The sequence below is a fragment of the Mixophyes fleayi genome, chromosome 5 (assembly GCF_038048845.1).
Source record: "Mixophyes fleayi isolate aMixFle1 chromosome 5, aMixFle1.hap1, whole genome shotgun sequence".
Lineage (NCBI taxonomy): Eukaryota > Metazoa > Chordata > Amphibia > Anura > Limnodynastidae > Mixophyes > Mixophyes fleayi.
In genome coordinates, this window is record NC_134406.1 from 104,057,688 (window position 1) to 104,075,118 (window position 17,431).

General features: G+C 37.8%; 1 protein-coding gene across 5 annotated transcripts in view; it reads left to right on the forward strand.

Annotated features, from left to right (window-relative positions):
* The window catches only part of GRB10 (growth factor receptor bound protein 10), a 146,882-nt gene that overhangs the window by 118,752 nt on the left and 10,699 nt on the right, over positions 1-17,431 (forward strand). For all 5 annotated transcript variants that reach the window (XM_075212637.1, XM_075212633.1, XM_075212635.1 and 2 more), the window contains 4 exons: positions 3,577-3,692; positions 6,605-6,679; positions 11,688-11,825; positions 16,890-17,000. In XM_075212637.1, coding sequence (XP_075068738.1) covers positions 3,577-3,692; positions 6,605-6,679; positions 11,688-11,825; positions 16,890-17,000 — 440 coding nt within the window. The remainder of the gene's footprint in view (positions 1-3,576; positions 3,693-6,604; positions 6,680-11,687; positions 11,826-16,889; positions 17,001-17,431) is intronic.

Sequence of the window (17,431 nt, forward strand, 5' to 3'; positions counted from 1 at the left end):
TGTTAGATGGTTCTGTGCATTGTGTGGCATTGTCAGGATGAGTAAAGGTGAACATTGCATAATAAAATGTTTGACATTTAAATCCGTATTTACTTAATCTTAGTACTTGGTTGAGCCAACGATTGTTATCCATCGTTGCCACCAAACTCCTAAAGACCAAGATCTAGAATACTTTAATTTACTGACATGGTTCCATTTTTAGGATTGTGACATTTGTCACCACAGCTGCTGCATTACACAGTCAGTAGTACAGTATTCAAGTTGCAATATATTTGTATAACAATTCTTGATCAGTTTTTTTTTTTTTTCCCTTCGCTCTATTGTGCCAGTTTAATTTTCTATGTCAAGCGTTGACCATATATAAGTAGTTGCTCTTAACCACCACTATTGTTTGAATGTAATAGTGTAAGCCTGTCTGTTTGCATGCAACAGTGATGAGTGACATGGTGTTTTTTGAGGGGCTTCATGAGTGTCTGTTCACGAGAGGGGATAACCTTTAAGTTTACAGTGACACATTCATCACTTTTATATCTGATCACCAGCATGAAGGCTCCACACATGTTAGAGTTTAAAGAATGGATGTCATGTCAGACTGATAGGTAGACAATATTATCCAATCATGGACTGACTTGCACAGGATAGTTATGATTTCTATGTAGCATCAGAAGAACTAGGAAAATGACCATTTGAAAGAAAATAGGGCTATCAACTGCTTACCAGATCTACAGCATAAGTTGTTTTTCATTTTTTTTTTTTTTAGTGTTTAACTAGATTGTCAGGAAGGTTTATTGGAAAGATAATTTGATTCAGGCTTGTGGCTGTGCGCAGAGTTGCTTGTGTATAAAGAGAAGACTGTTTATATATCACAGCACGTTTAGAGTTTGACAGGTGTTTTTTATGAATGTATGAAAGGTATTAACATTGAAAGAATTGCATCCATATTTTTTAAACTTTGTTCTCCCATTTCATTTAAACTTTTAATTTTTTATTTTTTTTTACAACATAGACTGAATGGTCGTGGGAAATTTGCAGGGAAAAGATTAGTCATGCAACGAAAAAACTAAAATTTAAGAATATTCTAAGGAGAACCTCAGACTAAAATTAAATGGTGTTAAAATAAAACTAGAAGAAAGACTTAAGAAAGCACCTTCATGCAAATACCATTTAAGCTGTCATTATGTTTTGTTCATTTGATCATTTCAGACCAGCCTGACCTGATAATAACATTATCATTGCTATGATTTGTAACTCGGTTGGTCTTACCTGCACACAGCTTTTAAAGGCAAGTCCTCGCCCAGGCAAGAGCAACTATTGGATACCTAGTCAGTCCAGTTAAAAAGCATAGCAATGATCACGTTGAGATTGCAGGAGGAGAGGACTTTGGCATGAGTTGGTTAGCTTAACATGTATTCTAATGTGTTTTATAACACACTTGCCAGCTTTAAGAACCTCTTCTGAAAGGGAGGTAAAGTGACAAGTGCAGTGTGCGACACTTTGGTCTTGCACCCTGCAGCTAAATGCTGCTATCGTATAATCTCACCATGTGAGTGGGACTAAAATGATGCAACTCGCATCATTGAAGTGGGTAAGATCCAAGAGAGGCTTGTTCTCCAAGGGGGTTTGGGAGAACTACCTGAAATTCAGGAGTCTCCCAGACATTCTGAGAGTCTACCTGTTAGAGTACAGCTTGAATTGGATAAACCATTAATGCTATGCAATTTGGTGAGTACATTGGAAATCTCATGAATAGTTTAACGTGACATGGTTTGCAGGGGCATAGACTACTTTACTTTAATATGTTGGTCATTTGGGCATTCTAGCATATTGTGCTTTTATATGCTGTCTATAATTAGGAATGATGCTGTTGCCTACCATGCATCGGTGTGCACACAAAAAAAACCCCAGCAGAAAGAACATGGTTACAAAATTGCTAGATAATAACATGGCCCTGGCTCTAAGTTTGAAGATACATTTGTCCTGTGTTTTTGAGGTCACATTGCTTTATTTTTCCTTTTGTTTCTGTAATGTAAATATTAAAAGATGTAGTAATCTTGTTTGAATTGTTTTTCAAAAGAAAACTGTGCTGAACAGTGCTCTTCTGTAGTGTAGAAGGGCAGTGGAGAGAGAAGTCCTCCTATTTCTTGTAATATTTGTGTATGACAAAGGGATATCTCCTTTTACAGTTCACTGTGCTAGTGTACAAAGCTTGTGTGATATTCCAGCACTTGGACTGAGTAGAGGTAGTTGACAGAGGATAGTTGGGAGCACTGCCCAGTTCAAACCAGAAACCTGAATGATTTTGCATATTGCATACACTATTTTGGGCAGGTTTTTCTGAGCAAATGATGGTGACAAAGTAAACTCTTTTTTGCACATCTGGATCACACATTTACTATTTGTAATAAAAAAAAAAAAAAAATACTGAGAACATTTTAACATGTTCAGCAGTTAATGCCATGACTGTTTTTGTGGGGGTTTTTATTTTTGTTTAAAAAAAATAAAAAAAACTTGTGTAAATCAGGCATGCACACGTCTTCAACTAGAAGTAGACTTGAAGTCTTGTTAAATACGGGTCTAGCTACTCTCTGCTCTAACAGACAGTACACTGCAGGATACGTTCAATGTATATGTGGAATATAAAGTCCCAAGAAACAGCTAGAAAAATGTAAGCATTCAATGATGGTCACCTGTTAAGTAATTTGTTTTTGTTGGAAAAAACTTTATCAATTTATTGTCCACTGTACATAAAATGCATTTTTACAGTTGCTCCTGAATGCAAACACATGTTGTAGCATGTATACACATCAGTCATCACTAGTAATCTGCACTTACACCAGACCTGTAGCTTGAGCAAGTAATGAGATTGAAAATTGCATTACTTTGAAATGTCTAAAGCTAGATCCGGATGCTGCTGCGTGCACTCGAGCTTGGAACGCCCTTAGTATATACAAAATAAAGACAGATGTCCGTAGCACTGCATATCTTTATGTAGTTAGAAAAATTAAAACATGAGGTTTTGGTTCATATTTTGATAAAATACACCTCTATTGACTACATGCATACACCCAGTCCACTCCCTGTTCTGCTCCTAAAATCGTAGGCTGATGTAAGATTATTTTTGCGCTCAAAGCTGAATTGATTGTTGCTTTCACTGGCATATGGTCCATTTTTGGACACGTAGTGCAATTTTAAGCAAAATACGGCATGTATCGGCACTTGTGTTCCTTAATGAGTCTGGTCCTCTCTGTAGGAACAGTGATATGGCCTTTTTTTTTTTTTTTTATATAGTTTGGTATAGTGCAGTATAAATTAAGTGCAAGTACCCTTTTTCCTTTTTGATTAGAAGGTGTCCCTTTAGTGATGAGGGTATAGAGTTGAGAGCTAGATTTAAGGAATCAACGTACAATTTGTAATGTCACATTTCATCAATTGTTGGCAACTACAGGCAATGTCTTCACCTTGCACCAACAACAAGCTTTCCTTCTTTCATACTGTACCCTACACAGATGTTTTATAGGTTTTGCTCTGACTCTTCAGCAGACACTGGGTAACTTTTTTTTTTTTATTATTTGTTAGAGCGATGTCTTGAAGACCATGAACTCATAGTGAATGTCCAGTCCATGATGTCAAATGAAAGCAAGTTTCTGTTCCGGAAAAATTATGCAAAATATGAGTTCTTTAAGAATCCTGTGGTAAGTGGATTTAGATATGTTCAACTATATTCACCTAAATACACCAAAATAAAAGATGTGTTTTGTATGTGGTTGTTTACCTACAGCATAACCTTCCACGTCTGTAAATTCGACACCATAAACCACCTGGGAGGATTTTGAAGCACCACTGTCCTGATTAAATAGAGAGAACGGATACTAGAGTTTTTAGATAAGCGACTCTCGAACTGTGTGAACATTTTTTATATATTTGATAGTCTAGTGTGGTAGATGCTCCTTGGTGGATGCCTCTTTCCTGTCTCTCCAATCAAACATATCTTTGAATCTGGTTAACCTGTGAGGTCGTCTGCTAACTGCTTTATCAAGCCCGTGTTGTAATCTGACTGCTTGGCGAAGCATTGAAAACTTAATTATTCAGCCACTTACATGTAATTCTTTTACCTAAACTGAATTGCAAAAAGACATGTGTGGTTGGCTTAACTTTTAGTTAATAAAGGATTGTTTAAGAAAAAAAGGACGCTGTAGTGGTTATAAATTGATAAAATCGCCGCAAGAATGAAAAGGAAAGCAGTCCTATCTATTGTCGACCGCTTTTTTTTTTTTAACTTTTTGATGCTTGTACTCACACTTGGCCTGAAACTTTGCATGCGTGCAGGAGCAAATGAGTCACCTAAATGTTCTATACTCATGAATTTTCTTCCTCTTACCTCAAATCCCTAATGAAATGTATATAAGGCAAGGGGGAGGGAGTCAATGGACAAGTCTTATGTCATAATTGCTCGTTTCTAGTGTTTTTTTAAGTAAAATTGTTTTAAACCAAATAAACTGCACGTAGAGGGCACAAGGTATTGGAAGTGATGGTGGGCGTCCCATCATTACTTTAGAAAATGATGAAAAAAAACTCTAGTTTAACAGAATGGTGAGAACATCCTTCAATGCATAGGCTCTGCTCCTTGACGTTCATTAGAATATCTTGTAGTGCAAAATAAAATCTCTTGATGTACCGCCCAACATTTGTAGTGTCCAAATCAGAACATGGCCGTTACTGCTCTGAAACACTAGCACTTCTGCAGTTCCCTGATACTGTAAATGACCATTACTGTCTGTGTCTGTATTGATCTTGCTAGTGATTCTGGAGATCATTAGGAGCTTAACTTTTTAAACACAGGAGAGTTCCAAAGATGCAATTTTCACTTTGTTTCACCATTACGCTGAATGTAGCTCAACAAGATAGATAAAAGTGCGCTAATTGTGAATTTACAGTCTAAATCAAACTGGAACAATAGTTGTGTGGCTGGGGTAGGGCACAAGGCCAAATTCTAGTTGTATACACAGTAATATACAATACTGGGTAAAACAAAGGTAACAGCACCCTGCTCGCAAGCTTACAATCCATGGGACAATGGGAGTCTAATACATGAGGCTAAATCTACATACTGCATATTGGTCCAGCCAGATTGCAAAGATAAAAAGTGATTTGTATGTTACCCTATCCAGTCACACGGCAATGTTGGTCTGGGGTCAGAGGGTTGTTGTCTTGTGTGAATTGTGTAAAGGGTGTTAATAGTGTAGCCTAGTAAGGTTTAAAGGGTGGCTGAGGAATATTATAAGCTTCCCTGAAGAGGTGGGTTTTCAGAGAACGCTTGCAAGTTTGTAGAGCAGAGGAAAGTCTTGTATGAGGGTGCACCTTGAAAAGTCCTGTAAATGGGAATAGGAGGAAGTAATGAGTGGAAGAGATGTAGATCTTGTGCCGAACAAAGAGCTGTCAAGTTGAGATATTTTGAGACAAGTGAGATGTATGTTGGTGCCATTTTGTTGATGGCTTTGTAGGTTAGAAGTATTTTATATTGGTTCTTGGAAAAAACAGGCAACCAATGTAGAGACTGACAGTGGCTCAGCAGAGATTTGCAAGGAAAATCCGTCTGGCTAAGGCATGCAAAATAGATCATAGGGGTTTGAGTCTGTTTAGGGGAAGACCAGTAAGCAGGGAATTACAATAGTCAATGCTGGAGAGGAGTGCATGAATTAGCTTTTGCAGTGTCTTGTGTGCATATTCTGGAATGTTTGTTCCCCACATCAACTATATCTAAATCAAATTACAGATCTTACAAATAATAGTTGCGAGTCAAAGATCAAACCTAGGCATCCAGCTTGCAGGGTGGGATTTTTCTGTATATTTATAGTTTTGGAAAAGAAGAATATTTTCAGGAGCAAATTTATATTACTAGGGATTGTACATTGAGCAACACTTTCCAATACCAGCTGGTGTCCCTGATCTCAAACAGCCCAGAAACTACAGGGCTAAAAGGTGGAGGGTGCAGCACAATTTGAGCCAATAGAAAGAGGAATGGTGAGGATGAATTCTGTAAAAGTGTGCTCTTTCCTAAACCATTATACCAGACTTTGGATTAATGTGGATTTTTACACTTTTAACCATTTAAAAAAAAAAAACATAATTGTCTTCAGTTATTCAATGTGTTTTTATAAACCACCTGGCTTGATCAAGAAATCTATTCTAAATTGGGTTTTCTATTAATGTATTTACTGCCTTTATGTAAACAAAGCCTGGTTCTGCTTTTTATAAAATCTTGATATTTCTAAGAAAGCTGGTGATTCAAACAATCAAGTTTGAGTGCATGCTGTTTAAGGAGCAAGTAAGTGCACACTTATGCAAACAAGGGTACATACAAGCAAATACAAATTAAAAGATGGTTTTACTGCAATATAAGGTCCATTTACCATCTTCTGGTGATAGGCTGTTACCGGTTGAAAAAAAAAAAGTTAAAACTGCAGGCTGATGCCGCATATGCCAAGATTCCTTTTAAACGTCTGTTTTATTTTGTACTCAATTTTTTTTTTTCTTGTGTATCTGCAGGTAAATGGAGGTTTACATCCTTCAATTGTGGACTTTAATATACTGTATTTTCTTTCAGAATTTCTTTCCGGAACAGATGGTTGCTTGGTGTCAACAATCAAATGGTAGCATTCCACAGTCTGAGTTATTGCAGGTAACAAAACTTAGTCCAATGTATTTGTAGACCTAAGTGCAAGAAATAATGGTACAGTTGTTGTATTTTTTAGGTTTAGCGAGCACTTAAACACAGTGGCTGCTTTCTATGACACAGCTTGTAGTAACAGTTAAAAGTATTTAAAGGGAGGGGGATCAAGATTTGAAGGCTGTGATTATGTGCGGATAAATTGCTGCTATAGCACTATTAATGTCTGGAGGTCTAAAAAAATAACTAGGTTACAGAGGCAGATAACAGCACATCTTGCTCTCTGCTAAAATGATAGATGGGTTTTTGTTTTTGTTTTTTTAATTTAAATATTTGCTGTTTGCAATTAACATTTTAAGTTTAAATCCTTTTTGAGAAGAAAGTAATAGTTACCATATAATATGATACTGGTCAGTTGTATTGCTCCACTACAAACATTGAGTTGCAGCAACAAATTTGTATCCATACTTAGCAGAATTTAGAAATATTTGGAGAGAATGTGTTGTCTGTGGGTAAGGTTTGATTTCAGTAAATGTTGGTAGAGCGCCATTTCTACTATGCAGCTCAGTACAGTATTGATTCCTTCCCATCAGTCCTGGTTCAATTGCAGCTTAATCCTACTAAATGTGTGTGGTAAAGAATTTAGAAATTTTGACAGACGCCAATTAATCTACAAATGTTGTTCGACTTTGCATGGTTTCCTACGGGTGAACATACAAACTCCACACAGGTAGGGCCTTGGTTGGAATCCACAAACCCTGGCTCTGTGAGACAGCAATGCTAAACACTGTGCCACAATACATCCTGCCTTTATCTGTCAGGTTTTCACATTTTTAAAATCCCAACTCAGCACGGAGTTGGGATTCCTATGCATTGCCCAGTTCCATACGTATCTATATTTCAACACTGACAACACTACATGCATATTTTCTTGCAGTCATTTAGCACTTTTTTTTCCTTTTTTGAGTTTGAGCATAAGCTAAGTCTTCTCCCTAGTCATTGAACATTCTGCTGGCTACTGACTTATTCTGGCTTTGAAAACTAGAGCATGTGAATGTTGGAATTTAAAAAGCTTTAGATTTGAAAGTTTCAATCTAAGTGAACAATCTGTTCACTGTTCTGATTCTTTGTTGGTCAGTTTTACCCATGCAGATGTGGTTGGTCACCACTAAACCTGGAACGGTAACATTCACAGTAAATGACCAATTGTTTCAGCCTCCACTGCCAGGATGAAGGATGGACCCCCACATAGCGATGGGTGTCATCATTCAACTTGGCTTTTAAATCCTATGCATTATGGTCTTATTTTGAAATGGTATGAGCCCCTGCAGACTATAATGGTGGGCTAGTTTGTAGGGATCATCCAATCCAAATCTTGCTATAGGTTGATTGTGTAGTATAGGAAAGGGCAGAAAAGTGAACAACAAGGCTTCACATCAGATGAGAGATACAGATAACAATAGGACCTAGCCCCAACATCTGGGTGGACTCAGGTAAGTGTAAAAAAAAATATATATTGGTTAACCTTAACCAGAACCTAAAATTCTGTTATCTGTGCAAATTTAAATGTCTGATTTTATTTTTGCATGATGCCTTCTAAATAGTGACTCTCAAACAAAAGTGTAAGTTACATGTCTGGAAATAAGTGGTTAATGTAACAAATGTAACAGGTCAATAATCTGTCAGTGACATCCCTTTTACTTCATCTTATCTTTCTCCCTACTTGGATAAAGCAACTGCAGGACTGGCAGATTGCTTCTGTGTGGTGGCTTAATACCATCTGAACAGTATTTTAGCAGCCGATCCCCTGTCGATTGCTTTTTTTTTCACAGCAAAATATTCTTAGAACGAAAAGCAAATTGCTTTGCGGTTATGTGTACATTCATCCTGATAGGCATTTGCCCAGGCTTACATAGTTAAAACACAACATTTTAGGTCAGTGTTGCAAGCCTTTATATATTCAGTGTTGTAGCCTAAAGAGTAATAAGCAAGAAGGCAGAATAGAAAGAAACTTGGTAGGTCTGGCCACCAAATCATCTAAATGTCAGTGGGGAGGTATACTACAAGTGATCTATGTATGAGATGATGCAAGTCCTACAGTAAATTATACTGACCGCAACCGAGGTGTTCACAGGACCGGATTAACCATAGAGCTAACTGGGCTACAGCCCAGTGGCCTATGGCATCCAGGGGGCCCTTGAAAGTGCTCAGCAGCAGTATTGATGGGGCGGGGGCGCCCCCGGCGCGATCAGTGCTGCTGAGCACTTTCATTGCAGTACTTCCCCGGCGATCTGTAGTCTCCTTACTGAGGAGATCACGTGAGTCTCACTCTCACGAGATCTCCTCAGTAAAGAGCGTACAGCGCGCCAGGGAAGAAGGTAAGTGCCAGGGGGGTGCAGCTCGGATCACGGGGTGAGGGGCCCTCACGGGGGAATGGAGGCCCCCTTAGCCCAGGGGCCTCCTTTCCTTTAATCCGGCACTGGGTGTTCATGATAACTTTTAAAAGCATAAGGCTGCAAGAAGTGCTTTTATATAGGTTGTAAAATAGTAAGGAGACTTTGAATATTTGCTATATTTTACTGTCAAGGTACATTGTTCCTTTTAATGTTAAAGTAATAATGCACATAAGAAAAGCAGCACATTGCTAACTCACTAAAATAATTTTTTTAAAAATATCTATTCTCTGGTAGCGTTTGCTAATGATCATGTAACTTGATGTGCTCTCCTTGCTGGGCCTGGCAGTGTGCAAGCTTTCACATATCCTATAGTTATTGGAGAGATGCTGAGCATTCTGAGGCATGTAAAATGCTTGCACACCTCTGCCAATTCCTCGGAGTAGCTTACACTATTCAGAGCCATGGCACATCAACTCGACCGTAGGAAGAACTAGAAAGTATGTGCTAAGGAAAGTAAACTATATAACTGGCATGTTCTGATGTCTGTTTATTGTGTATTGTATACACTTAATACAGGCCCATGGAATTTCTCCATTGACTTTCTGTAAATGGTTGTAGATTTGGCAGGGTCCAATGTCCAAATTGGTTACGAGAATAGGCAGCCATACAACCTTTGCAGTTTTTACAAATACATTGCAGTGGAATTCAATTTGTGCAATTTATAGTGTTTAAATAGAGCAGAGAAGACTGACCCTTCTCTGTTTAATGTTGTGGTTGGGGTAGGATAACTGTGATTTATTGAAGCCAAATTCCACTGGAGACACATGAAATTACTATCCCAAATGTAGAAAGTCACAAATTCTGCAGAATTCTTGCAATTTTAATGACCCAGAAAGAACGTGAAAATTTCAATATTCTCATTAAACAGCTTCCCTTGATTGTGTATGATGGGGTGCATTGGTACTGATCTTGTGACCTTGCTTAGAATGGTGTTGGCATTTCGATTCTGTGGGGAGAGCAGAGCAGGAGAGGGATCTTTGGATCCCTCCCTGGCAGGCTTTGTGCTCCTACCCATCACAAATTGTCCAAGGCCATAAGAACCTGTCTGTAAAATGATTGCCATTTCAGTCACTTTACTATAGATTGCAGGGACAGGCTCCTATGAAAGCCACTGTTCCAGCTAATCAATTTTAAGAAATATCCATGTAATTTAATACCTTAGTAAAAGAAGATGATTACCGTGAGCAATATGCAGTGGACAATAAATGGACCCCTTAGTCTGAGGGGGGGGGGGGGGGGTCTCCCCTTCTGACTCGTACACCCATTCAGAATTGTATTTTCTCAAGTTCTGAAATCTCTAGTATCAAATCCATTTTTTTGTCAACAGAGGTCACTATAGCTTCTCCTGAAGCGTGCCGTGAAATTAATATATTTGGTGCCAAACCATTAATTGAACGTACTGTTACCGTGACTGCACTGCAAAATTTAATCTCAAATTTTACATAGTCATGGTAAAATCTAAAACCAGAAAGCATTTTATTGCAGTGGAAAAAAGATAACTATAGGCATGATTTAGCAAAAACAATTTTACTATTTGAAAATTTTACACTAAACTATGTACATTAAAAGTTTAAGTATTTAATGTACAGTATATGGCAGAATAATACCATGTACAGCATGTAAGTTTATTGCAGAAGTGGCTGCATGGTTCCTCCATGTGCCTCACCACGCACCCTCTTGCTCCTGTCTTGCATATATTTTGATGGGTAGGGCTCTCAATAGCAGCAGTACAGGAGAATTCAGTCAATAATGGTACTGCCCCATAGTTGCTGAGACAGGGAAAGTAGATTACATTTGAAAGCCATCAAGCAAGCTGGTTCTTTCCTAGTTCTTGTACACAAAGCTTAATTTTTTAACAAATACTAAGTATTGGCTAGCAATACCTAATTGCAACTTGTATGTAATTGGTCCTGGGAAACCACCCAATCTGCCACTGACTTGCACCCAATGTTAATCAGTGTTGACCAGCCTGTCTATGGACTAACAGGGGGGGTGTTACAAAAAAAAAGCCTTTCCTGCAGTTTTTTTTATTTTTTGTTTTTAAATCCCTGCTGGAAAGGGATCAGTGCTTGGGTAAATGAGCTTGCGTTTATTTCCATAGTTTTTTTATCTCATTTGGAGATTATATCTATAATATCTGACCTGTACCCTGCATTTTAATGTTTGTCCTTTCTTGCTTAGATGCAGAAGAAAAGTATTTTTGTAAAAAAAAAATACATGTTAAATTGAAGCTTCAGCATAAAAAAATCAAGGTATTTAAAAATGCTAGTGTTCTTCAGAAGTGTTATGAAATGGTTTGTCATAACTAAATAAATGTTTTGTAGTGTTAACTGACTTAAAGTGTCAATATCTTTGGTAGTGTAAATTGACTTATAAATGTCTTGCAGTTCATAAAATTTAAGGACATCATCTCTAGGCACCTCTGGCAGCAGGAAGACTAGACACACAACCCTGGTCATATTCCCCATTTTTTAAACTTTATTTTGAATGTTCTGTGATTTATCTTTTATGAATTAGATTACGGGTTACTATTTGTGTATATAATTTCAATCTTATGTTTTTAGAATTTTTTGAACACCAGCAGCTGTCCAGAAATACAAGGCTTCTTGTATGTTAAAGAACTTGGAAAGAAGTCCTGGAAGAAACTATTTGTGTGTCTGAGACGATCTGGGCTTTATTGTTCCACAAAAGGAACATCAAAGGTATAACTTTCATGTGAATCTGTTCCTATTGCATGTTGGAACTACTCCGTAAGCATATTAATGTCAATGATCTTGTAATACCTTATATCTGAAATTACATATACCATTTAAAATCAAACCAATTTGGTGCATTAGGATTTAATTTTTTTTCCCACCTCCAATGCTGAGCTAGAAGACCAGTTTATGAAAGTATATTTGAGGTTTTGCAGGAGTGCGCACCATCCCCAGTAAATCATACAACTTGGAGTGATACTTTCTGTAGCACTAACTGATCCAGTTTTTCGTAGACTATCTTTAATGTCATGGTTCGGATGCATACAATACCATTCTTTATTTTTAAATATTTTCAAATACTTTTCCTGGCAGGTCATAACTATGATGGAGAGCAGACTTGTGATGTACTTAGGATTAGTCCACTATCAGAATGATTCAGCAGACAAAGTGGGCCTACTTCTGGAAGGGTGGGCATGAAAACAGCCATGTAATTCCTAACTCAATCTCCAGGAATGGTAATAAGAGAAAAAGTAGACCCAACTGTACACGTCTCACAGCTGCATATCTTTGTTGTAAAAGTGGTGTACACCAGGGCCAGATGAACAAATATTATACATCTTATATCCTCAGTTTGCAACAATCAATGATTGACATGCTTTTGGAATCAAGAGCTAATCTCGTTTGAGGTCGGAATTTTGTATTTTATTTTTAGCGGTTTCATTGGAAACATCCATTACAGATTTTTTTTCAAGAAATCAAACAGGCTCACCTTTTTAACAATATCCATTAAAGCCTCAGATAAAGATATTGGCTATACATGCAGGTTTATGGTGCAAGAGTGAGAATCCACTTGATTTGTTACCTCACATAATGAAGCTACTTCACGCCTGGAATCCCATAGCTTAATGTAGTGATCATCACTTGATAGCCCTATGGAGGCTTGTTGATTTCTTATTGGTAATTGGCCCATTATATTGAGCTCTGTTGACCCAGATTGCCATGGTTCATTCAAAAAGCGAATGAGTGATAAACTTTAGAGGACGGTCCTAGCACTTTCTGGATGTTCTTAGGCACCATGAAGCCTCCCTCACAACTATTAAACCTCTCTCATTAAAGTTCTTGATTCGATTTAGGTGCAATGTTACTAGCAGCAATATCCTTGTCTGTGATGCACTTTTTGTACAAAGTAATGACTGCACATGTTTCCTTGCAGATAACCATGGTTAGTTATCAGAGGAAGAACAATGATTTCAAGCACCACCCTTCTTTTAAAGCTTCTAGTCTGTCGTGCTAACTCAATCAGTATGAGAGTAATCTCCAGCCTTGTCTTCAACACTCACCGGTGTTAATGAGACTTACTGACCTGATGTCAGCTGGTCCTTTGTGGCAGGGCTGAAATGCAGTTGAAATATTTTTGGGATAAAGTTCATTGTTATGGCAAAGAGGGATTTTGAAATTAATTGCAATTCATCTGATCACTCTTCACGACATTCTGGAGTATATGCAAATTGAAATATTTTTCACAAAATCTGCTGCCTCAGTTTTTATGATGGTAGTTTCAACTTTTGACCATGACACTAATATTTGCGTTTTCAAGATCTAAAAGTTTTAAAAGTGCTGTAATGTTACAAGATGCCTTTTCCTGTAAGCCATGTATCTTGTTGCAAGAGATGCATTTGGTAGTTTGTACTTGCTCTGTAGAAGGAGTAGGTCAACCAGTTGTTCCAGGCATATTCATATATGCTAGAGGCATCTCAGTCTTTGAGAGAACTCCCAACCATGGTCTATTGTCTATATCGCTTCAGATCCTGGGGGTCTTTAATTTTTAGAAATTAGTTGCTGAGGGCACAGGTACAAATCCTTTTTAAATTCTTTTTTTAAATTGACATCCCTTGAACACTTTGCTGACTTTCTGCCTCTTACCTTCCCAGACTCCAGTCTCCTCCTGCTTTCCCAATAAGCCTTTGAGATTAAACTACCAGCTATATTCTGGAAAAGCCTCATGATTTTAATATTATTGGGGCTCAAACTAAGGCTTTTTCCCCTTTTATGGCTGAGATGTTCTCGCAATTGCTTTAAATTGTACTCTTGACCTTTTTAGGGCAGAGAGTTCTACTGGACAGTTGGAGTTGAAGCACTGTGACAGGAACAGCAGTTTCTGTGCATGTTGGCTAGAAACCTTAACAATGAAGTATTCCCTGGATACAGGACCTGTAAGGATGCATGGTGATACACCCCACTGAAATTAGAATGGTCTCTGCACAATATATTTGATTTAAACACATCCCAGAACACATCTGTAATATGGTGATGAAATTAACCAGTCTGCAAAACTGTTCCATAATTGCAGGACATAGGCTCTGGATAGGATGCCCTCTAAATAGTATAAAGCAAACACTGAGGAAATTGGAAAAGGGTTGGGGTACTTGTAGATTACTTTCCTGAAATCTGTGATGTTCTCCCTCCCTTCATGTACTTTGCAGTTAGAACTATATGAGCAAAGACCTACACTAGCTTCATCAGACTGGCCCATATCACCTCTAAACTAGACTGAATCTTATTGCTGAGACAGAAGATTTAAATCTGATACATATTTGCCAATAAAGACAATAGCAGACATGACAAACTGGTACCTAACATGGATATTATCCATATTCATTCCAGAATTCTGCCTGTTTAACCTGAATGTTGGCAAAGTTGGGGTCTAGCAAGATTTTAGAGTAAAGCCTACAACTCGTTCGAATGGGCATGTTTATGGAGGTTCATGGTGTAAAACTTATCCTGGGGTAAGCTTTTGAGGGTAAATTGAGAAGTTCCTGTTCTATCTAGTCACAGATTCCCAAGTACTATTAATTTTTATAAGGCGCCACAAATGGTCTTCAGTGCCGTACTTGAAACATACAGTAGTATACAATACATAGATGGCAACGATCCATACTACGAAATACATTAGACTAAACATGATAATACAAAGATCAGACCTCGCAGATAACATAGTAATGCTGATCAAGCTATTTATGGGACAGTGGGTTAGAGTGAAGGTAATGTCCAGCATGAAGTAGGCCTGGGTTGGGAAGGCAGGTCTAGAGGTACAGAGGGTGATGTGATATTAGGATACCAGAGTCATGCTCATAAAAGCTTCCTAAAAGGAAGAGAGAGACACACATAGGGTGGTATCGTATGGGCCAGTGGCGGTTATAGTAGAGGATAAGGTATTAGGAGGTGGGATGATGAGTGCCTTTAAAAATGTCTTCAAGTCTGAGGCATTGGAAAGGAGAGACTAATTACCACTCTCACTCTAATTTGAAAAGGGAAGGAGGGAGATAAAGGCAGGGTCAAGGGACAGTTTTGTGTTTTATTTTTGTTATGGGGGAGATGAGAGCATGTTTGGACGATGGGAAGGTATCAGAAGATAGGGATAGGTTGAGGAGGTGGGAACAGGCCTTGACAGAGAGGGAGTGTCGGACATAAGAAGGTGGAAGGGTGTCAAGGAGGCATGTGGAGGGGCCTCCTTGACTTCATTCACAGATACTGGAGTGATAGAGGAGAGGGTGTGTGTGTGCTAGTGAGCAGGGGGTGGAAAAAGCATCCCTAGAAGAGGGTGTGATAGGATATGGAGGGGGGAGCAGCACGTACATAGAGATGTCTCAACTTGCTGTGTAAATAGTCCTAATTCTTCAAGTAAAATGACCACCTTGTTTGTTCTGACCATTATGGGTAAAATAAATTTAACAAAATTAAAGGTTTGCTCACTTGGCAGAATCATTAGATGTCCTAAGGTGTGGATAGTGTATGATATTAAAATACTGGAGGACTTTTATTTTTTTTTTATTTTTTATTTTGCAAAACATCCAGCTTTTTACATTTGGAGAAGTCAACCAGAAGTAGAAGTTGTGCAACAAAATGCTGTTCAGGTATCCTTCAGAACTAAAATTACTTATTGGGGAAGATCACTAAATGGCAATATCCGTTTAACCGTATTGTACACCATTCAATGCTGAGGGAGCTTTCTAGGTGTAAATAGATGGGAGATCCTAGACTTCACTTGATGAGGACTTGTAGGATGAAGTCTAGTTAATGCTGGAAAAGTGTGTTTAGTGTCTGTTAAAAATGTATGGTGTAGCTTTGCTTCTTTGATCAGGTATATTACATAAGGAAGTACCAGTTTTTAGGCTTGTATAGTGAAGGTAATGTCCACCCCTGTACTCTTGTATAAAACCACATACTAGATTAATAATGGAAGCCCTGAAAATGTACAAACATTTAGTGAATATGTGACTAGATAACCCAAAATCTACAGCTCGTTATTCATGTACACCTTGCTGTAACACTCCTGTAATATGCAATTAATGCTCAATATCCTGGCTTATGGAGTGAAATATGCTGTCCAAAATGTTGAGTGAGGTGTGGGTGGCTGGATATGGTGCCCATAGGTGGATAGAGGTGCAATGCAGGAATAGTTTCTCCTTATTTTTGATTGGATATATTGAATTTGAGTCACTTTGTTCCATTATATAGCTCTTTCAGTAATCAAACTTAAAGACTACAAAGAAACCATACAAGGGGAAAAACAGAACGGATAACATCCAAAACAAAGATGACTGGGAGGAATAGAACCATTCTTTGAGGTTATTCTGGCCATCTTAAAGACCTTTTAAAGGATAATTTTCTGTTTTGTGTGATTTTAGCATTTACTAGGTTAGACAGATCCCCAGATAGGCACCATGCTGTGCAGTGAAGTTGCACTGTTGTGCAGGATGTTTTTTTTTGTTTTTTTTTTATTAAATTGGCTGCTCCTTCCCAGCTCCAACCACAAGAAATCATCCACCTAGCTGGAACGGAGTAATAATGAGTAAATGCATTTTAATCAAGGATATTATAATGTTCTAATAGCAGTCTTTAATTACAACGCTATTACAGTTCTGGCATATAGGTTGCCACTTAACAAATCAAGTAGTTCGGCCAGAATTTTAATCAATGCCATTTTACATGTATTTTGATTCTTTTTGAAAATATCTTGTGATTTTGTTTCTTAAACTCTTTTCAATATAGAATATTTGTTTTATACAGGAACCAAGACACTTGCAGGGAATATCAGACTTAGAAGATAGCAATATTTATTCATTGATAACTTGTAAGAAGCTGTATAATTCACCAACAGACTTTGGATTTTGTGTCAAGGTAAAGAACAAATCCATGCATACCTTTCAAGATTTTGAATGTTTCGAGTGCAATGAAGTCTTTTAACAAAAAAAATTCTGTACATCTGACCATCAAACTCTCGTGTAAATTACCTTATAAGTAACTTGCTATATACCAAGTTGCACATGTTAAAATATCTGTTCTTCAATAGTTCATGTTTTTGCTTTCTAAAGTTTGAAAAACATTGCACACCAAAATATGGCATGCCATGTAAAAATTAACAATGAAGCTAATTCATTAAAAAAAAAAAAAAATTCTGATGTAGTATTCCAATGACGTTTCATCCATTTCACTGGCAGTCCTATAACACATTTATCAAGCAAAATGACTTAAGTACAGTGTGCCAGTAACAAAGCAGCAGTATCTCCTAGAAGTATACCAACAAACCTCCCTATCGCACCAGGAAAATC